This window comes from Ctenocephalides felis, unplaced genomic scaffold (assembly GCF_003426905.1).
Source record: "Ctenocephalides felis isolate EL2017-DRISC unplaced genomic scaffold, ASM342690v1 CF-g0.4_SCAFFOLD_01886, whole genome shotgun sequence".
In the NCBI taxonomy this organism is placed as follows: Eukaryota; Metazoa; Arthropoda; class Insecta; order Siphonaptera; family Pulicidae; genus Ctenocephalides; species Ctenocephalides felis.
The window spans coordinates 63888527-63913079 of NW_020538040.1; the positions used below are offsets into that span (position 1 = coordinate 63888527).

The window sequence follows — 24553 nt, forward strand, 5'->3', positions numbered from 1 at the left end:
AATTTGAAAAAAAGTTAAACTTTTCGTCCACATTTAAGCTCATACTACCGAATCGATTTAAAAAATCAAAAACTGTTCGAAAGATATTAGTTGGGAATGATATACTGATTAGTTTTAGGTGAAAATCTACCGAGCCATTTTCTTGTAATTTCTTGTAAAAAAAAAAATTGAGCCGATTTTTATGGAATTTTTTTGATGATATATATCATAGTCTTATACAACTTATTGAAATATTACGGCCTTACGACAAGTAGTTTAATTTTAAAAAATTCATCAAAGTTTAGTAAATGAATAGTTTTTTTGATGTTTGTTAAAATTAAAATTAGATGATTTACTACTTGGTATAACGATAGAGTTCTTGGTCTTGATGAACATACTAAACCAGTAAAATCTTACGAAACTGGTTATAAAAATTATTGATTTGTGAAAATTTGTTTTAGAGAATACTCCGAGTTAACGTGTTCGTTCGTTTTCAAATATGTGTAATAAATCGACTCGGAATACTTTTAATCACTAATAAATGAATCTATTTTTTATTGATTAAATCGATTATTTACATATCGGGAAGTTCATGTAACTTGCCTCAAGCAAAATACTGATACCAACTAGTTTATTCTTTCGCCGTAAAAATTTGGGAAACTGTTATAGGTAATCCCCGGACAGGTTTTCGCATATTTTGATCGCAACCAAGTGGTAGCGGTTGGCCGCCCCTCGAAGAATTTTTTTATATGTTGGTCAATTTTGATTTCTTTATAATGCGTATAGAAAAAATGAATTCTATTGATTTTTATGAAAAAGCTCAATTTTAACATAAAAAAGTAATTCCATCATGAGATTTCATTTATTTTTAATTTATTGGATCACTTTTTTCAATTTGAGCAACCCTCAATTTTTACCCTCCTACCACGCTTCTCAATTTTCTTATTCATTTTTAACCTGATCGATAAATGGTCAATTATCGTCTTTTTGTTAATGTTTTACAACTGAATCTTTGTAAAAATTAGAATAATACTAAATAAAACTGTGTATTAATTTAAAATATAAATTTTACAATAGATAAATTAAGTTAATAGTTATTCCATTTATGGTGATGAATATTTATGATATAATCTTTATAAAAATGGACACATGAAATTTGTATTTGGCATTGGGTAAATAATGTAGCTTGTATTTCGGAAAATTCTTTATAATAAAAAATGAGACATTGGATGTATTTGTTGCCCCCTTTGAAAAAATAACATACAAACATATTTGTATATTTAGGTAATAGCTGAGAATATTTCAATAGTTGATTATTTGATATGTTTTATGTGTTGTGATATACTTTATTTGGTTTTTACAGTAAATTTTCTGAGTTTCATTAAATACTGATATGTTTATAAGCTTATATTATATACTGGGATGCTGATGCATCTAATACAGCTCAACAATGAACCACGACAGATACTTGCGGTATTTTTCATCTTACTAACTAGATATAACAGAATCGCATTTGTGGATGGATTTTTATTTATAGTTATAATACAGAAACGCTGATCGAGTACAGCTAGTTTTTAAATAAAATACATAAATCGGCATTTGGCACTACACTCGGGAACGCTATATTATTATATCAGTATCAGATGATTTATAAATTTTACTATTCTACCTGCCAATGATCAATTGAAAGGAAACATCTTTTGTATAGAGAATACAAATAAAAATACTCTACTCTACTTTGTCTAGTATTCTGAATGATTGGTTTTCAAATTTAGCTCAATATTCATTATTATCGCAAAATTTAACTTCTTTTTATTTATATATTAGGAATTTGATAAACTATCTTATTTTACAGAATTTTGAAAAAAATCATTTTTTCGACAAATTTTCTCAAATTTCAACATATTTACAAAGTTTGAAGTATTTAAATTTTTATCTTTTTGTAAAATTTTCATAAACTTTTTTTTTCGATATTTGTCACACTTATCACTCAAGTTTTCAGAGTATTTACAATTTTCAAAAATTATCAATATTTTCACGTTATGAAAAATCAGTTATTGTACATTATACAACTTCAATTTTTCAAAATTTCATTAAACTAAATTGTCAAGCATTTGATGCTCAATCTAGAGTTCCTTTACTTTTACGTATTTATGAGCTAATTTAAATGTTTGTATTTTTGCGACTTTAAATATCTAAGATTCATCTGAAAATATAGATAAAATTTATACAATTTCAAAACTTATTAGAATAGCTTCACATCATAAATAAATATAATTTGAATTAAATTTTCAATATAAAAACATGTTATAGCATTTATAGACAATCGAATATTTTATTCAATAATTTACAGAATAATTACTATTTCTTCAATATATCCATCGATGTTGAAATTCAGAATTATAAAATGACTTATAAATCGTTTCAATACAAGGGTGAAGCTTAATTTCGACAAAAAGGCAAACATACCATATAATCCTTCATGTAATTTTTGTGTAATTTAAGCTTCAAATAAATCAATTAATTTTTTTTAGTAACTTGTTAATGTAAAATGATTTAAACTGAAAATGATTAATATTTGTAAGAAACACGAAACTTCACAAAAATATGCTATTTGCTAAATGTAGAAAAGAATCTTTGATCTGCTTTTCGCAAATGAACTCGCAATCGCGTTATCAATACTAATGGATTGTCTCTTAAATTATTTAAATCGGTTTATCTGTTTCATAAAACTTGACAACAAATTTTTACATACATACATACTACGTACAAGTGCATACATAGTCATTTTTTTCCTTCCAAGTAAATATTCCAGAATAAGGTGAATTACGAACGGAGTATAAAATTATGTGAAATGTAATGATATATTAAAACAATTTAATTTTTTGCGTTGCTTTTAATTCTACTAAACTGAACTATACTGAACGTTAAAAATCGAAATAAATGTAATAAGGTTACAAAATGTATACGTCATGAAATATTTTGTTTTATTCAATTATTATAATGACCGATGATAATGACTTAAACTGTCAACGAAAAAAAAATCTGCTAAGGTTTAAGAGAGGATAAAATCCAAATAACATGTATCACAACACATAAAACATATCAAATATTCAACTATTGAAATATTCTCAGCTATTACCTAAATATACAAATATGTTTGTATGCTATTTTTTCTAAATCTTGTCATCAGTCGCCTTATATCCCATAGGGGGCAAATACATCCATTGTCTCATTTTTAATTATAAAGAATTTTCCGAAATACAAGCTACATTATTTACCCAATTTCAAATCCAAATTTCATGTGTCTATTTTTATAAAGATTATACCTTAAATATTCATCGTCATAGATGAAATAACTATTAACTTAATTACAATTTATCTATTGTAAAATTATTATTTTAAATTAATACACAGTTTTATTTAGTAGTATTATAATTTTTACACTTTTGCCAGTGTAAAGGTTCAGTTGTAAAACATTAACAAAAAGATGATAATTGACCATTTATCCTGTATAGATAGGCAGTAGAGTTGGGATTATCATATCCGAAGCCGGATCGATTAGGATTTGACTCCGCTCCAGAAAGGAGTTATATTCACTCAACAAAATTTCTATAAAATATCTGATAATTTGATGTGCATATGTCTAATGATCATTTTTGACCACCAAATGGCATTTTTTTTCACTTTTTTCACTAGATCTCCGAAACCGCTATACCTGCCTTCATGAAAATTTAATCGGTTCTTCATCTTATCAATACAAGTAAAATGTTTTTCGAATTATTAAAATCGGACGCTCCACTCTCCTAAAAACTGAGTTACCGTTTGTGGCACTTTTTGCCCCGTATCTTCGAAATGGCTAGACCTGCTTATGCCAAAAACTAATCAGCACGTCTCCTTATCAACAGTCGACGAAACTTTGTATCCGCTCACATACACACACACATACATCCATTTTTTCTAAGATATGCCAAAATGTTCAGAAACCTCTAAAACGTAAAGATATATAGACATTTTCATTTTCGATTTTTTTGCGATTACTATAACTTAACCTACGGTAAGTTAATAACTATTTTATTTCAACTTGTATTTAACCTATGTGCATATCATATATACATCACTTCCGTAAACCAAGTGTTAATGAATTTACATAATCGTAGGATCATTTCAATGTGAACGAATTTGAATTAGGATGTAAAATCATAGTTTTTTTTTAAAGCTGTTCGTACGATTGTGGGAGAGGTAGTCGGGTAGTGCAAATCTGCGATTGTATTAATATATATCGCATGATTGCGAACTCAACATTTCAGGTAAAATATTATGTTGACAAATTAAATTCGTATCTGTCTATTAGAAATCCCATATCGTAGATAGCCTTTGGCAGAAGCTGTAGTGTGAGGTGTCATATTCTATACATTAGCGATTGCTTAGCAAGGAATCCCAGTTTTGGTTCGGTGTCGAATTTCGTTATTTCGTTCGGGGAATTAATTTGTAATATTTTTGTAGCAGTTATACGTTACATCTGGACTATCTGACCAAGACGGAATAGGATATTCGTATTATTGCTTTAAGTGAAATCAGTAGATGGAAAGTAGAAGAATACCAGGTTGAAATGACAGGTTTCTTTATAGATTCGACCCCTTGCTATTGCATGAATATAAGCATGCTCTAAAATCGTTTTGTGAATTCCAGCTAATAATGTTTACACACACACATATATATATACATACACATATATGCATAATGTGTGTGTGTGTATAAACATTATATATAATAACTTACTTCCTTTTCTCTAGTTTTCTTGTCGTTAAAGTAATTCTTGAACGTGGATTGAAAGCTGATATTTCCAAATATGGTGAATGAATTTGTATGTTGCCTCTAGGTGAATAAACGGCTCCTAGCAAATCTGGACCATCAAATCCTGAAAGTATGTATTTTATTTGTACTAGATGACACGACAGACGTTGTTCTGTACCCACGCCCCCATTTTTTTAATATCCTATACTTATATTTACTGTTTACCTAAAAATAATAATTATTGTTTTTTAAATTACTCTTCTCACCAAAATGCATATACATCAATATGAGCAATGTTAAATGTAGAACTGCTTTAAATAAAATGATGAGTCTCAATTTCTACATTATATTGCAAATTGTCTTGGAAAAGTTTTTCAAACAGTTTAACAAATTCAGAAAAAATTAATATATAATATCCGCGGTGAAAGTACAATATCACCTTGGATTTTTTTACCTAAAATAACTGCTCCAATAATGTTGCCTATAATTTTTATAATCTCGTACCATATTTTAAATGGTTCTTAGTAATTATAATATATAAATTACATTTTTCTTAGTAATAATTTAATATACATTATTACCAGGGACGCTCCCGGTGTCCTCAGCGCCCGGATGCTATTTTTTTTCTAATTAAAATTAAAAAAAAAACAGAATAGTGTGAGAGATTTTCCATTGCTATTTTACACCGCAGCTATATTTTTCATCTATATTTTCAACGAGACGGTGCGCTTAACCATTACGCCATGGAACACTTGTATATAAGATTGTCAAATATCTCCCTTCCGCCTTTTTAATTATTATAAACCAAGAGCAAAAAAGCGGAAGGGAGATATTTGACAACCTAATATATATATATATATATATATATATATATATATATATATTAGGGTGGTCCTTAAAATGGTCATTTTCGAATTTCCTTGCTCCCAGAGGCTCAAATGGTTCCAAATAGATTAAAAACAATTCTCTGAAAATTTTAGCTCTTAATATTAACGTTTAGATAGAGCGCAATTCAATCAAAGTTTTGTATGGAAATAGCATGGAAATTTTTTCAAAAATTTAAAAAATGTTTTTTAAATGTAATTTAGCGAACAAATGAATGAATAAAACTCATTCATTTGTCGCTAAGTTATACCTAAAACATTTTTTTTTAATTTTCAAAATTTTTTCCATGCTCTTTCCATACAAACTTTGATTGAATTGCGCTCTATCTAAACGTTAATATTAAGAGTTAAAACTTTCAGAGAATTGTTTTTTATCAATTTGGAACCATTTGAGCCCCTGGGAGCAAGGAAATTCGAAAATGACCATTTTAAGGACCACCCTAATATATATATATATATATATATATATATATATATATAGTATGATTCTGATCATACATACGAGGTCTGTTCAAAAAGTACCCGGAATTTTCGTTTTTTCAAAAAAATATTTATTTATTCGTCTACATTAATGTGGTCCCCTTCAAAGTAGTCCCCCCCAGATATAATACACTTATGCCAGCGTTTTTTCCAATTTTCGAAGCACCCTTGATATTCACTTTTTGATATGTCCTTGAGCACTCTCAGCGATTTTCTTCAATCGAGGAAAACCGCCGTCCTTTCATGGGTCTCTTCAACTTTGGGAATAGGAAAAAGTCACACGGAGCCATATCTGGTGAATTTTTGCACTTTGCAACACTTTATTTCATTTTTTACGCAAAATTTAATACAAATTCTTTGACTTTTCAATTCTTCCATTGTAAAAATCGCCGAGCTCAGAAAAACACGTCGAACCTTAGCGACTACCACAGACAAAGTAAACAGTGAATATAGCTGAAAATTTCATCATACTTTAGGGGCTTGTATACCAACACAATAAAAAAAAAATTTTGACAATCAGACACTCCAGACCCGCGAAATTTAATTATTAGTAATTCCGGGTACTTTTTGAACACACCTCGTATATTGCGCAATTAAATTAGACATAAAATTAAAAAAAAAAACAAAAAATGTATGCAGTATTTTATTAAAATTTTCTAGATTTTTTATTTATAAGACAGATTTACATAAGTTTTAACCATTGTGCATTGAAATATTTTGTTTCGATCTTGTTATATAAATATATATATATATATATATATATATATATATATATATATATTATATATATATATATACGATGCTTTAATCTCACCCCGTGAGACATTAATGCAGGAACCGTTCTCACCTTTTATACAAATTATTTGAATTTTTATTTTAAATAAAAATTATATAAAAGAAAATGTATAAAGTATGTACGGGCTATTATAAATTAGGTTGTTACCTAATTTACTATTGTTAAATTAAGAGTTTATTACATACACATTTGTATAAGCATTTTCTTTAACTTATCATTAGTTTCGTTATAATATATACCTTCTCTTTACGAAAACATATAACTTTTTTCACATTCGGAATGAATGCATATGTGTTTTTTATGGCTATGTATCTAAATCCTAATGCCACCTATGCATGTAATATATTTTCCTGAAATAAAAATGTTAAACAATAAAGTATTATCAATTAATATTAGAAAGTTTGCGAAGAATATACCATATGTGCCGTCGATATTGAATTCTCAAAAACGTTGTTAATTTAGGATTTAAAGGAAGCATAAATCATTCGTTTTGACAAGGGTCGCAGCGACTGGCACCAAGCTGTCTGGCTTTGCCAAAAAATAACTTATATAAATTTAAATATCCCTTTTTTTCATTTTCGAAAATCTTTCATCGTTTATGTCGAATTTAGAACAAACATTATTATAAATACTATGAACGAATACAAACAACTGATTTATTACAAAAATTTATTTATATAATAACAATATTTTATAAAAATATTTGGTACAATAATGACTATTTACAATATATTTTTATGCATTAAATTTGTCAATTACATTTACAATGTACGATATCCATTCATAATAATATAAACTTATTGAATATTTAATAACTATTTTTTCCTATATTTTTATAAACTTAATTATTTGTTTTACATTTATAATTTAGGCAGTTATTTTGATATTATTTGACACCTATTATTGAATCTATTGAAAATGATATTTTTGGCTTTTTGGAAACTGTTACATCGGAGGAGGGTAAACTTGGAGTTCTCTCATTTTTCAAAATAATATCATCAGAACTAATTTCCATTGAATTTAACCGATTCACGCTAGATTCAACAGGACTAATACTTCGTTTAATTTTTGTACCATTCAGAGTATTATCTAATATTGTAGCATCATAATTTTGAGTTTGCACAAAATGAGTGCGATCTATAAAAACGTCTTCGCTATTTATCATATTAAATGGCGCGTTTATATTTTTATTTTGAGCACAATTAAGCATATTCTCTGGTTCTTCATAATCAGAATTAGCTTTTAGGTGATTTCTTGAGCTAAGCAGCTGATCATGGTTTGAAATGGAGTTTGAATATATGTTTCTCATATCAGAATATAACAGATGTTGTGGGTAATTTGTTGTCCAAATTTCTTCGCCAGTAGGAGTTGGTAAGGGCTGCTGGTTGAAGAAATCCGTAGCTTGTATTCTGTAACACTTTAACAACCTGAAACAATTAAATATATGTGTAAGTGGCATTTTGCGTCGTTGATGAACAAGAACTGAGTTCTTTTATGAAATATCATAGCAGCCAAAAAATTTTTGAAAACACTTCGAAACTAGCTGTAAGTGGAATTCTGTCGTAAGGAATTAAGGCATCGTGCCTTAAGGCAAGTTGCTGGAACTTCTCGTACCAACAATTATTATTTTTTTAAAAACAAGATTAACATTTTTGAAAAAAATTTACTTTGAAAAAAAAATAAGATTTTTGAGAAACTATAAATTGGACAAAAAATTACCTTTATTTTGACATATTTTGGAAGATCTGAACTTTTTTTCAAAGCAATCGTACTACTTTAACTACATAGAGACAAAATATAAAGCGCGTCGCGTCGCTGTCTAACGGATAAACATTGGTTTGGAACCCATAGAAATGTAAACAAAGTTTATACTTATTGTTAAAATCTCTATAAAATATCTGATAATTTGATGTGCATATGTCTAATGATCATTTTTGACCGCCAAATGGCATTTTTTTTTACTTTTTTTGTTAGATTTCTGAAACCGCTGGACCTGCCCTCATGAAAATTTGATCAATTCTTCATCTTGTCAATACAAGTAAAATGTTTTTTGAATTATTAAAATCGGACGCTCCGTTCTCTTAAAAACTGAGTTACCGTTTTTGGCACTTTTTGCCCCGTATCTTCGTAACGGCTAGACCTGCCTTCGCCAAAAACTAATCAGCACGTCTCCTTATCAATACGAATCGAATGCTTTTTGAATTATTCAAATCGGTTGATCCGTGTTCCCGAAATCGTACATACACACACACACATCCATTTTTTCTAAGGTATGCCAAAATATTCAGAAACCTTCAAAATGTGAAGATATGCAAAAAAATTCATTTACGATTTTCGGTCCATTAACTACCCTAATAAATGATTTTAAATTTTTTATTTTGTAGGTTTAAAAATATTTTGTTCCAGGAATAATTGTCAAGAAACAATTTAAAATGAAAATTTACCTTTGAGAGACATTCTGTGTGGTGTTTACTGTATCTTGTTGTGGCTGTACTGCGTACTGCATTAATCTCTCCCTGATGGTCCTGATCGCATACTCTGGTCCCGGATTGCAAACCATCGGAGCACAAGGCAATGTGGGGCACTGCGCCTCGCCGGCTCTGTCCAGTTCGCTGTCAGCGAAAGCGCGCCTCTTGCGCAAACGATCCGATAAAGGGGGACCGCGACATATTTGAAATCTACGGCACCCTGGAAAATAATAGAGAAATATTCGAAACTATAATAAATTGATTGCAGTATGTTAAATTGCAGCGTATATATATATATATATATATATATATATATATTTTAATTTTATTTGAACAGCAATCAGAACTAATGGGTTCTATGAGCTGTTGTGAGTAAGATCTTACAAACTACGTTTGTTTTATTACAGAGGGCAACCCAAACAGTTGTCACATCTCTGTATGATAAATTTTTATTACAATCTCTGTAATAGGGCAAGTATGGTGCAACAATGCCGGTGAGGGCTATTTTCACTTGGAAACATATTGCTATCTATATTTCCAAGTGAAAATCGTTGTCAATGTTGCCTGACAACAGGCTGCTCGAAGTGGGAATCGAACCCGGGACCTCTGAAACAAACCCCGTCGCTCTTAACCGCTTACCTACGGGCGAGCCCTGACTGTATACAACCTTAAGATGATATTTTGTCCGAAATATTCATAAGCAGAGTTGGAATAACCATTCATTCAATTTTTCTCTTTTAGATTTTTTTTTTAAATTCAATTTACTATTTTCTAATTGTTTACTTCTCCACGGTAAAGGGTCAGTTGTTTTTTTTAACCCACTCATATGTAATCCTTTATTGAGGTTATGTAATGAAATCTGTTGAATCTGACTTAAAAGTAACAATACATCTTATAAAAGAATATTAAGGTCTCGTAACAAACAATAAAAATAACGGCGAAAGTAAATACCTTTGTTAGGGATTTTCAAACATTACGGTTATTTCCGGATATCGACGTCGAGAGAATCAAGGTCATGGCTGGTTATATATCTTTTATCCTTTACTTTTAAATATTGAAGTTAAAAATTTCTAGTTTTACTTGTTTCTGAGATAATGGCAGCAGACCTTTTTACCCACGGATATTTAAGCTTCGTTCTACTATATATACATATATATAATGTTTTTAAAAAACCATTTCTTTATTTATTTATTGTCGACGTTTCGGAACTAGATACGTTCCATCTTCAGGACATCTGTCAAGAAACATGATCTTGATAAGATTTAAGCAAACAATATGTTTAAGAAAAGCAGAAGATGGTCGATTTTTTTTTTAAAATCTTCTGTTTTTTATTACTTTTTGAATTCTTGAAATTCTTGAAAATTTTTTCACGCTATTTCCATACAAAACTTTGATTGAATTGCGCTTTATATAAAAGACAATATTAAGAGCTAAAACTTTCAGAGAATTTTTTATCAATTTGGAACTATTTGAGCCCTTGGGAGCAAGGAAATTCGAAAATGTCCACATTAAGGACCACCCTAATATATATATATATATATATATATATATATATATATATGTGTGTGTATATGTATTAATCTAAGACTGTGTTTATAAATTTCATTTTTCATCAATTAAACGAAAATTCTTGAAGATGTGAATTATAAGATATATCTAATGCAAGACATTAGAGACCAATACCACAAATAAAAATAATGTAAGAGCATATTTAACGAAAACAAAACGATCACACATAAATCCAGATTTTCATAAAGATAATATTATATTCGTAAACAGCACTTAATTTTCAGTACGGTTCTTTTCTTGTTAATTGTACCCAAGTTATATTAGTGTAGAGCCGAGAGCCATCACGAGCATGCGTTAATTGGATGTCAATCATTCTAAATCTTTACTTCCATTTTTTGTCATCATCCTTTCCCTACCGCTTTGCCTTTTTGAACTCTACCGAATAGAATTATTTTACGAGGTTCTCTGAATATTTTTTTGGTTATCGAAATAGAGAAGTTTGATGTTAATTATCTGGAAATTTTGCAATGATTAATTAATTTTTGAATTTGATGTGTTGATATGTTCACTAAATTTTCACCCTTCTACTACAAACCTGTATTTCGTAATATTCATTTTAGTAGCCCAATCATCTAATTTTATCTAGCTCGATAACTGATCATTTTTTTTAAAAAAATTTCAACGATTTTTAAACAAGTCTTTTCGGAGTTTTTTTTATTATGGAAAAGCTTAAATTTATCCGCTCTATTCGCTGAAACATTTTCAAGACAATTCTTAGATTTTGGTGAAGAAAAGGTTACTATCGATAAATCTTGATACGTCAAAATATCTATCGATTCTTGCATAATCACTAATTTTGTAATATTTTCGTGATATTCTCAAACACTATACACTGAGTGAGGGTTGTTTTTGATAAAGTTTAAGTTTTTACCGTTTTATTTTGTAATATTTTTATGATATTCTCAAACACTATACACTAAGGGTTTTTTGCAGGATTATCCAATTTTATAAATATGTACACAGTACATAGCTCATGAATGGTTCGCAGAATGAGACATTTTAGCAAAAAAAATGAAATGAAAATAAATTGAATATTAAAATCTGAAGATACAACCATTTTTGAGAGGAAAAAATTAATTTTTGGATTCTGCTTTGTAATTAAAATTTAAAAAGTAATGAATTTATGAAACTAATTATCTACGGTTTAAAAAATATTTATCTACATATAATCGGATAATAAAAATTAGTTTCAATTATCTATAGATGAAACATTTAATGGACATCAATGTGCGCTTAGTGTGTTGCTATGGCATTGTGGAAAAGTGAAAATTATTAACCATGCAATATGCACGGCTAACTTTACTGACTTTAAAGTGAGTATCAAATGGTTCAACGCTTTAATTTCAAAATACAAACATTTCATGAAAGTCTTTTGAAAATACTTGTAGTGTTTATTTGTTAAAGCACAAAGAATACGAGATGATATAGCGTTGTGTAAATCTTAAAACAAGCGGATCGAAAAAAATAATATGAGCGTGAATAGAATAAATAGTAAAAGTGTTAAAAACCAATTATCTGCGTTCTTTGTCCGAACAAAAGAATTATATACAACGACATACGGTAAAAAATAAACCTATAAACAACGCTTTTGAAACACTTTTAACTGCTGTTAATAAAATTTGACAGCTGCGCGCATATTGTTCGACGGCGTTCATTTCGAAAAGGAAACATTGAGGCGACGCCGGGAAGTCAGTTAAGACGAGTTTTAAGATAATATTATATGTTTATGTTGCAATTCTACCCTGTCTGGTAGTCTGACAACTGGAAAGGAAGCGATAATGTATATGACGATTGTTTGTTGTTCTGGGATTTTGGATTAACATTTACTTACTACTCAATAGATTGGAATAACTCGACACTTAATTACATACAAAAATCGAAATTTAATAGTTAAACATACAAAAATGATGGATGTAGAATACACACAAATCATTTGACTGCGCGTAGGGGGTAGAGGGGGGCTTAAAAGTCCGCGGGTAAAAAGTCCATCACCGATATATTGAAGGCAAGTGAAGTTAACAATTTCTTAACAACAATATTTGAAAGGGAAAAAGACGTACCTATAACCAGCTATCACCTAAATTCTGACGAAGTCGCTATCAGGAAATAAACTGCTGTTATGTTTGAAAATCTATAACAAAGGTATTTTTTTTCGTTGTTAGTTTTTTTTGGCGTGAGCACTTTTTTTGTCGTTTAGTTTACAAGACCTTAGTATAATTTTTAACTATACATTATTTAATTAAGTATTGTTAATGTGAAGTTAGATTCAACAGTTTTTTTATATAACCCTTATAAAATTTTACACGTGGATAAGGTAAAAAGGATCATCTAAACCTTTTTACCTTGGCAAAAGCGCAAACAATAAAAAATAGTACATATAAATGTAAATTTAGTTAAAAGAAGTAATTTTACAAGAAATAAATTAAATTAATAGTTATTCCAACCCTACTGATGAATATTTTTGACGAAATATCAGATCAAGGTTATATACAGTGTAAAAACTGTTCCTATGAAATTTATATTTTGCATTGGTTGAATAAAGTAAACTATTATTTCATAAAATCCTTTTAATATCAGACATTGGACCTATTGCCCCATAGCCGTCCCATTTCACCCCGCTTATGCGGTTTATTTTTGATAAACAGCAAAAAAAACTAATTTTTACAATGATGAATTAGCTGAAAGTTTTACTGAATATAGTCAGACAGTTGTTTGTTTGATATGTGTTATTTGTTGAAATATAATTGGTTCGGTTTTCACAATATAAATGGTCAAAGTCAAATTGGACCTTTGACCCCGGCTTTCCTATCTCAAATTTTGCACTCAAACGAATCATAGGTTGTTTGTTCTCTATATTTCTGATTTTACTTCTAACTTTTGATTTGGTCTATTATTCATGTAATTTATTACTATATGCAAACCAATGACAAATGATTGCGATGTGTACAATGTTCTTATAAAACTACATAATTATGTATTGATATTACATATATTATATCATTAGACCAAATATTACATACAAAATATTTATTCCGTGATACCTTTTTGATGATTAACAGTATTAAGTAGTAAAAAAATTGAAATTATATTTTTTTACATTCTTATTTACCTTATATCTTTCAACAAACAACTTAACTGAAATGGTTATAACAGTCTTTTGATTAAAAAACATGTCAAAGAATTTTCAATCATATAATTAATGATTTGTTTTCAATTCATCAAGAAAATTATCTGTTCAACGCACAAAACTAATAATTAATTTCATTCAGCTACAAAAATGTGTCAAATTCTTTGAGCGTGTCGTTTTGGATATTTCGATACTATTAATTAATTTTTGACATGCTGCGAGATAAGATTTTTCCAAAAATAGATACGCGTTAGAGTTGTTGACATTTATAATATATAATATTCTGAGGAAGAATGTAAGAATTTGAAAGCTCTTTTGATGTTTGAAAAGAAGGATTTAAAGTATTTTGTACTTGGGAATGTGGTAAAGCATTAAAAACTTTTGCTTGACTAATGTTTCATGTTCCTTTTGTTAAAAGCACCATATTAATTAAGTATGTACGATTTTTTATTAAAAGTTGCCGCAGGAATACTAATAATAAAAAAGCCAAATATGTAATATTTATTACGCTCCGTCGGCAAAATATGTAATAATTCCGCAATTAGCGAGTGGAAAGGGTTAATATGTAGTTAATAATATGTAGTTTTGCATCTTAATACATGTTAATGCAATCTTATACATAATTAATACGATCATCGACGCGCATCGCACAGTCCATGAGCGATAAGTTTTTTTTTCTGAATAAGGTTAAGTTTTAACTCACAATTAGTTCAATGGCATTTCAGGCAAGTTGGATATACAGTTAACCCCCACATAACAAGGTACTTCTTTAACACGGATTCGCTTTAACACGGTTTAAGAATTTATAGCATCCCTCTTATAACAGGGTACTTTTAAAGCACGGATTTGCTCTAACACGGTTTAAGAGTTGGGCAAAACCTTAATAAAATAAAAAATATAATAAAATTCATGAAAATAAAACTTAATTTCATCAAAAATTAGTAAAATCGCAGTACAATAGCTCAATAAATGTGATGAAACTAAAGCAAAAGATAACTAATTTGATACCTCTTTTAACAAAGATAATTTTGCATGTAATAAATATATAATATCTTTTTGCTAAGTCATCGCAAATATAATTAATTTTGAAAAAAATAATACGGATCTGGAGGTCGTTTAGAAAGCAACTCAAAGGATGAAGATATCTTGCTAAAAAGAATGGTGTTAGATAGCAATTATCATGTAATTATGACGAAAAAATCATATAATTGATGTAATGTATATTATATTTTAAAAAATAATAAATACAACAATATTTATTATAAAATCATGATATGTAGCATGCTTTTTTGAATTCTTGGAACCTAACCCACCCCTCTTTTTGTACTAGTTCCTTGTCCCGTATAACACAGATTCGCATAACACGCTACTTTTTTGGAACATAACTACCGTGTTATGTGGGTATATGATAATTAAAACTAATATGGCTTACTCACCTTGTAAAATTTCTCTGGTCAGCGTAGACTGTTGCAAAGAACGCAAATGTTTTTGATAAAGTCTTTTCTGCGCCAGAAGGGCTTCCAACGATTGGGCACGCGATACCGGATCCTGGTGACTTCCATTCTGTTCCTCCGATGACTGTTGTCTTCTTAGTGCGACCTGAAATATAAATTTAAATTTATTGAAATGTACTTTGTATGTTTGACTGATTTATGAATAATATTTTATTAAATTCTGAATATATAATCGTCTCCATCTTCTCACCTGTGCGGCCATAACTCGTTGTCTTTCTACGACCAATTGGCAATTTGGGCAACGACAATCGCGCCAGCGGCACAGTTTTTTGTGTCCTTTCAAGCAAGATATGACGCCGTGGTTTCGGCACCGGGCACATTTAGGGGTTCGCAGCAAGCGCTTTTGCTGCAAATGCGGACTCTCTGCTTCGGCACTATTCGACGGTGGCTGCCGACTGACAGATAAATCTTTGCCGCTCATTCTGTTCGAAATTCATTTTTGAATCAACAAAGATTTTCAAAATGCATAAAATAGTAATTTTTATAATAATGGGAATAAAAATGTTAGATATAACTCCTCTCTGAAGCGAAATCATATGATATGATAAGCCCTAATACCTAGTATCTTTTTTCCCGCACGTTTTTTTAACGCATACAATTCAAAGAAAGCACTTTAAAATAATATATGTAATAATAAATATAATAATATAATAATAATAAATATAATGTACTAGCACGTAGCACTAAAACTGTAAGTAATTTTCGAATAATTAGTGATTTTAGTTGTAATTATTTTTGGCCATTTTTTTGAGAACACAAACTACTTGACGCATTAGAGGCAAAGTCGGAGGTATACTTTACAATATTTTCCTGTTTTCATTTAGGGTAGAGCGAGCCATTAAGGTCCGCGGATAAAAAGGTTCACCACCGATATCTCAAAAACGAGTAAGGAATTATTAAAAGTTAGGAATTCCTTAAACAATATTTGAAAGTAGATGAAAAAATGTATAACCAGTTATCGCCTTAATTCGTACGACGTTGTTAACGGGGGATAACAAAAGTATTTTCTTTCGTTGGTTGTGAGCTATAGATAATTACAAATTTATAGATAATTACAATTTATTTATTATTACTTATGATAAGTTTACGTTATTATGTGTTTTATAAGATGTATTGTTAATTTTAATTTAGATTTAACATTTTTCTTATATAACCTTTATAAAAGCTTACACGTGGGTGGGGTAAAAAAGACCAACTGAAAATTTGCTCTGGCAAAGGTATAAACAATAAAAAATTGTTAATAAAAAAGGAAAATAAGTTAAGAAAATCAATTTTACAAGAGTTAAGTTAAATAAATATTCATTCCAACCTTGCTGATGATTTTTTTATGAAATACCTCATCAAGGTTATATATAGTATTATCTCTGAAAAAAATATACCCGTGAAATTTATATCTTGCATTGGTTGAATATGGTAACTATTATTTCGTAAAATTATTTTGAAATTAAAAGTGAACATTGTACCTTGTTTTTCCGTGGCCGTCTCATTTTACTCCGCATATGGGGTAAAAAGGACCAGGTTACAAATTTTTGAAACACAGCAGAAATATTTCCAAAATAATGATTTAGCTGGAATTTTCACTTAACATAATTAGATAGTTGTTTGTTTGATATAATTGGTTTGGTTTTTTACAATAAAATTGCTCAAAGTCAAATTGGAATTTTGTGCCCCGCCCTACCTTATTTCAAAACTAAATTTATATATTTCTAGTTATACCAGGTTTCAAAGAACTTCAAATGTTCTAAAATGTGGGGACTGTATAAATATACTACAAGCATTAATCATATTCATCTACGAAATTAATTATTCGTATTATCACAATTAATTAGAGTTTTTATAATCTAAATGTAATGCAAATAATATTAAACGAAAAAACGATAATTATCCATTGGATTTACAAAATTAGAAAGTGGACTACATTATTTGTATATATTTTATGAATGAAAAAAACTGCACCTAGTCAAGTTACGATATGCCTCACCAAAACTACAAAGTAGTAAATTCTCATTTCTGAATTTCATTCATAAATCTGTTTCCGAATTGCAAACGATATTTGCTCAGTTTTAGATTTCAATGGGACCTAACGGTTGCTATAATTTTTTTCAAGTTTTGAGTTTCATGTTCTGAAAACAAAGATGACCCCAATATTTTACTTCCGGTTTTTGTGTCTTTTTTATATATGTTTGACCATTTCTTTGATATATTATTATCATATGTTTACTAGACACATCATTAGAAAAAAAATTCACATGCTTTGTAATGATCTTATTTTCAAATGATATTTGTACGCATATATTTATAAAATTTTATTAATTACTTATTATTAATGATTATTTATTTCAATACCAAATACCAATAAATTTATTTATTGAAAATTAATATTTGATATTGTTAACTTTTATCTTGAACGTTGCTGTTTCTTATAATATTAATAATATTATAGTTTGGACAAAGTTCGTATAATAAAAATGAATTAAAATTAAATTAGAAAATCATTATAACTTGTATATATATAGTTTATATATAGTATATATATATAGTTTTAATTTTTTCTAATACTTTCATCTAACTGACAAATAGTTAAAAGGTAATTTTTAGAAGATAGTTCATAGAAACAAATTGTGCGATTCTTGTTTATTGAATAATTATAAAATATTCCTCAAGTTGTACCGCGGCTATATTTTAATATTTTCTCAATTTTTATAAATTACAACATCTTTTACTGTTAAAGAGAACTGTTTAGTTGAATACGTCTAAAAATTAAACAAAATTTTTTAATTGAGGTCTATTGATATATTTGACTTAGCTGTAAGCTTTTCATAGCAATAATTTCATTTGATTTTTTTTTCTTGCAAAAGTTATTTACTTATTCGGCATTGTTAATTGACATAATTTGTTTAGATTATGTAAGTAGTTTTAATTTGAAACTTCGAAGACACGCATCCTTAGTCGGACTTGTGCAAAATTCCGTACTCGTACTTATAGATTTTTTTTAATAAATACAAAATTATAATAGGCAGAAACATTATTTGTTTTAAATTTTTGGGCGAAAGACTAAATACCAAGCGGGTATAATCAATAATCTTGTACTGTAATTGAACTATACTATAGAACTTTGTACTAAAGAAATATTTTGGCTGTTTTATAGTTAAATTATTGAACAATATAAGGATGATGAAGATATACTAGCGTACACATCATAGATATGTACTGTATTTAAACCGAAGGAGTTGATGTAAAGGGCATAAATTCAATTATAGGCCTTATAATAATTTATAAGGAGCTTTCCGAGCTTTAAAGGACTGTGAATAAAAATCACTCCGAAAAAGTTGCAACAGTTTGATCAGGGGGGTTGTTCAACGAAACATGTCTAACTCATTTATGCACTACAGGAAAAAATAATAATTAAATTAATATATGGTAAATTTATTTTTAATATTCGAAAAAATTATAAACATAAAACCACAGTGCTGGGACGAATTAATGGTATTTAAATGCATTTATATAGGAAAAATTGCGTCGACTATAGGTGGTACGACTATAGTGGTCCTGAAAGTACACTTTTAAAAAATGTAAAAATACCCAATAAAAAAAATGAATTTCAGTAATTGGTAATCATAAGGCAAGAGATTCAGTAAGTGCCAGTTTCTCTTTTAATTTAATTGCACTAATTATTATTAGTTATTATTTTATGGGGTAAATTAATAACTATAATTATAAGTGAACAAAAAATATTTAAAAACTTAATATGTCTATAATTTATGATTTGTAATGCCTATATAACAATATACTTAGAGAAATATGATAATATATAATTTGTGATTAGCGTTTATCTATTAATACATAATATATATATATATTATAATATATATATATAATAAATATTTGGTATATAATAATTTGCATTATCTTACCTTTGACTGTTAATAATCCCACAAATAAAATACAACCTTGTTTATATTTTATCAATAATTCACATAAGAAACTTGACCTATCGGAAGGCGATAGCTTAGCTGGAAAGTGAATGATTAACTAACTAATGTCTCAAGAGATAATAATGTGTCCTGAAAATAATTTCCCAAAGGCGTGGCTCTCCTTCAAGCTTAGCCTATGGCACGAAGATGCTTCGAATTCAGTTTATTGTCATTGGCTACTTTGGCGCATTTCCACCATAGAGACGCCCAGGTTTCTCGCTGTTTTTAAAATTTCATTCTGACGAGAACGACTTTTATATTTCACAGATTTGTTTATTTGTTGACTATATTTATATTTTTCTAATTTCACTTTTTTACAAACACGATTTTTTATATCCTTACACTTCAAGATTTTCACCATATTGACATTCTGTAGAAAAATGTGTGTGGACACATTTTCCGGATAATTGTTGAATGAATTGTGGTGTTTTAAAATGATACGATTCATAATGTCAATTCGTAGACACAAATGTTCTGAAAAGCCGTAAATACTAAAATGCCTAAATATAATTATTTGACAACAAATTGTCAACTTTCTTTAATAAGATGCTTACAATCTTTACTAAATTACAATGTCAATATATGAAAATTCACAAAATACTAATGAAAATTATTCGTTATAATAATTGATTTATACGCTAATTTATATGGTATTTAAATGATTTATATGCCTTTTTATAGGTTTTTCCGAAAAAATGCGATATAACGAATTTAAAGTTCCTACATTATTACGGCGACCATTATCTTCGAAAAATTGTGAAAGACATATTTTTTCAAGCTCTTTTTTTGGCGGAACTATAAACGGTATCGGCTGCTGCAATTCCAATCATTTTAAAATTAAAAAAAAACAAGATTTGAAAAAAAACTCAAAACTTAGATATTTTTAGAATGTTAAAATTACCATGATACAAGCTGATTAGTTCACTCGCAAATTTCGGGGCTGGTTTAAAATATAGCCTTTTTTATTTTCGTTCTTTTTTTTTCATCCTAGCTGAAGCGCCAAATCGATAGATTACATAATGTTAATCTTTTTTTTCTCAAAAATATTACCGTTCTGCCATACACCACCAGCAATTTGTATTAATGATTCAATATTTCCTAAACTAGAAATTGATTTAAAATATTTGAAGATAAATAAAAGAGTAAATAGTGACAAATTGAAGCTAAGTCGATAGCAACGAACAAATACTCAGTTTGCAAAAAAATACAATTTGCGTAGCCAATCTTTTCAAATATTTCAACTATTTTATCGATAGTTGTTATAATTTAATACTGTGGGAAGAAATTGTATATGTATGGTATATAGAATTTTCTTCTTGTGATAAAAATTATTTTACAAACATAACTTAAGAGTTTTTTAGGGGCACTTCCATACACACACATCCATAATGCATTTTAATGTCGATTTAGTTGTAATCTACTTCCCCGTAATTGTCCAATAGAAAATTATATTATTTTCAAAATCCATAATTCTAAGATACAGTCAAAGTACTTCATGCAATATATAATTTAATTACAAAATACATTAGTAATTTTATTTATTATCACTACATAAAATAAAAACCAACTTTTAAAATTTAACATCCATTATATTTCATTTATTGAGTTATGGAAATATACCGCCCTGACATGAAAACTTTCTTGGTAAAACAAAAATTATATAAATTTTCAATAAAAAGTAATTCGGGCTGCAGAAAGTTTTTACATTAGAAATTTATATAGGTATATGAGCATTGTTGAAATTTTATGATTTTTGTTTGTTGAAAACTGTATTTTCAGCCTTATTATTCGTGGTATATATAGAATTCTGAACTAATGAATAGTTAAATATTTAGAAACTATATCAAATAACATCTAAGATAGAACTATGCTACCACCTCGCTTCTAATTATTTTTTATATTTTGACTAAACAAGTATCAGTTTAAGTGTAAAAGATCCCTTAGGTACGTTTTTCAGGCCTAAGATAATATTATGTTATGAGAATCAAAATAATCATCAAGTCTTTGGGAAATCGGTTAGGCCATGTTTTACCAAAATATCGACATTCTATAGCAAAAGTGACAGATGAACAGTTACATTTGGCCGACTGTGCTCAGATATTCGTAAATATTATTTTCTTAGTGCTATGTAAACAACGATAACGGAACATAGATAAATATAACACATTTTGTTGAATATTATAAGCATCTTAAGTAAGTAGTCCATATTATTGAGAGAACAATTTTTATAGAAAATCATGATTATTCATTGATTTTTTGCTCCCCCGTGGCCTAGTTTCGATACTCGCTTCGGACAGTCTTATGTCAAGCAGTAGCGAGATCGGTTTTTACTTGGAAATCTAGATGCCACGAACAAAACTAGATTCATTGAGATTCTCTGGTACTTTAGGCATAGGAATATAGGTAGGTATGAATACAATTTAGAGAAATTAAATCCTTATTATATTAAATTAAGAACTTTTTAACGAAAATATTCGAAACTATATGGGAAAAAGATGTATAACCAGCCACCATCACCTTGATTCTCACGACGTTGCTATGGGAGATAAAGGGTAATGTTTGAAAAACCATAACAAAAGTATTTTCTTTCGTAGTTTTTTTCTTTGTGGGCACTGTTGTTTAGTTTACGAGACTTTAATGTAATATTTAAGTACACGTTATTTAATTATTTTATAAGATGCATTTTTAATTTTAAGTTAAATTCAACCGTTTTTTATATAATCTCTATAAAAGCTTACACCTGGGCGGGGTAAAAAGGACCAACTTAACTTTTACCCTGGCAAAAATGTGAAAAATAACAAAGAGCAAATAAAAAGTAAATTCAGTTAAATAAAGTAATTTACAAGAGGTCAATTAAATGAATAATTACTTTAATTTTGCTGATGAATATTTCTGACGGAATACTAAATCAAGGTGTTATGTCTGTAAAAATGCACCTATGAAATTTATATTTTGCATTGGTTGAATAATGTAGCTATTATTTTGTAAAATCCCTTTAAAATTAAAATAAGATAATGGGCCTGTTTACCTTCTGGACCAGGTCGCAAATTTTTGAAAAACAGCAAGAAAACACATTTCTCCAATGTTGAATTAACTGGTAGTTTTACTGAACATTGTCAGATAATTTTTGGTTGGATATGCGTTATTTGTCGTCATATGTTAAATTTGTTTTCAATTGGACCTGCCGTATTCTAATAAATAGCCAAATAGTAGAGTTTATCATTAATCCTATTCATTACAGTTATATCGGGCAGAGATATGGTATAATTTTGAGTATTATTTGCTCTGTGTTAATTAATTTACAACAATCAGTGATTATTAAATAATCAAAAAGTCGAAAACGATTTAAACATTTGGTGAAAGCTTGACAAAAAATGTTGTGCGCAGAACAGACGACAAGGCGCCGTTGTTCATCGGCGTGCGGAGTTTCACACCATACGCAAAATGTCAGGATTTAGCTTCACATGTTCACAATATGTGAATTTTAATATTTGTAAGTAGCAGCTTGATCCGATTTCCAGTAAAATCGATTGATTATTTTCTTGCACTTTTTCTTTAAAGGATGTCACTATCCAGTTTCTTCACTTAACAATTATATTAAAAGTTACGGCTTACCGTAATGTTTTTCATTTGCAAAATTGTCTGCCTATTTCATTTTTCTGCTTATTTAGTTCTTCTTCACTATCGCTATTTAATACGTTTTGAATGATTTTTCTCAATATTGAATTTATATTTTTTCATCGAAGTTGATCCTTTCTAAAGCAACTAATAATGGTATATGGTTATTACTGCAATGTTGCTCTTATGAATGATTACATACTATTGTGATTTATATTTACAAAAACTTATCTATATATTAATTACGCGAATACGTTTATTGCATCGTTCCTTAAGGCAAATGCTGAAATTTTCCGTGCCGTAATGCAGTATTCGAAAATTTTGAAAAAATTGAAGGTTTGAAATAATTTTTTGTTATCTTTCCCAAAAACTAATCGTTTTTTCACACTTCACACAAGTAAAATATTTTTTGGGCCTTTCGAATCGAATGTTCCGTTTCCTCAAAAACTGTAATTTTTAGCATTTCTTGCTCGGTATCTCCCAAAAGTGTAGATCTGTCTTTGCCAAAAACTAACCAGCACGTCTCCACGTCAGACGATCGAATTTATTTTGAATCAATCAAATCGGATCTCCCATTATCGCAAATCCGAATTCCCATTTTTTGCATATTCTGCTCCGTATCTTCGAAACGGCTGGACTTGTCTTTGCCAAAAACTAATCAGCAAGTCTCCCTATCAATTGGAATTGATTTTTAATAATTCAAATCGCAAAAATTGTATCCACACATACGCACACACACATACATACATCTATCTAATTTTTCTAGGGTATGCCAAAATGTTCAAAAACCTTTGAAACGTAAAGATACACAAAAATATTTATTTTTGATTTTTGGAAAAAAACTATACTTACGCTACGGAAAATTGATTATAACTGATTTAATGTTGAAAAATGTTAAAATTATTCAAACGTCTTACATTGAGAACCGTAGCATTTCCTTCTGAAACAGCAGACACACTGGCGCGAATCCGTAAAATCGAGATACATACAAAAATATATGAAAGGACCCCGACAAACCCGAAGTGTCATGTTACAATTCCAAGCTCAGTTTGATACAGATTGGTTTCTCTCGAAGTGTCGTTTAGAGGAATTATAATTATACGCCTTATACTTTTGAAGACATTTTAATATTGCTACTGTTGAATCTTAATGATAGACTGATTGAGCATACGAGTGACGATCGTAAAGAAACGACTGCTAAAGGGATAAACGAGTCTTCTCAGCAGAAGGGCATCAATTTCGACTTTGATTGAGTATGTGGGTGTTTATAATATATACGAACCTATGCGATTTTTGCGCACCGCTGCGCCGTTTCAGGGCCTTGCACCGAATTTCTTTCATTCATTT

The 24553-nt window shown here is 29.0% G+C and overlaps 1 protein-coding gene across 1 annotated transcript; it reads right to left on the reverse strand.

The window, feature by feature from the left end:
- Nucleotides 1-7822: 7822 nt before the first annotated feature.
- On the reverse strand, nucleotides 7823-19949 carry LOC113375200 (doublesex- and mab-3-related transcription factor A2-like). Its single transcript, XM_026615146.1, has 5 exons — nucleotides 19899-19949; nucleotides 15805-15960; nucleotides 15537-15699; nucleotides 9381-9624; nucleotides 7823-8363 (listed from the first exon to the last, which is right to left on the reverse strand). The coding sequence occupies exons 1-5, from the start codon at nucleotides 19947-19949 to the stop codon at nucleotides 7823-7825; spliced, it is 1155 nt and encodes a 384-aa protein (XP_026470931.1).
- Between the last annotated feature and the right edge of the window lie 4604 nt (nucleotides 19950-24553).

Coding starts and splice junctions, on each gene's coding strand:
- LOC113375200 (XM_026615146.1), bottom strand. CDS start 19,949: ATGGTGAAAATCTTGAAGTGTAAGGATATAAAAAATCGTGTTTGTAAA. Junction 15,961..19,898: donor AAAATCGTGTTTGTAAAAAA/GTGAAATTAGAA, acceptor CCGCATTTGCAG/CAAAAGCGCTTGCTGCGAAC. Junction 15,700..15,804: donor AACGAGTTATGGCCGCACAG/GTGAGAAGATGG, acceptor TTTATATTTCAG/GTCGCACTAAGAAGACAACA.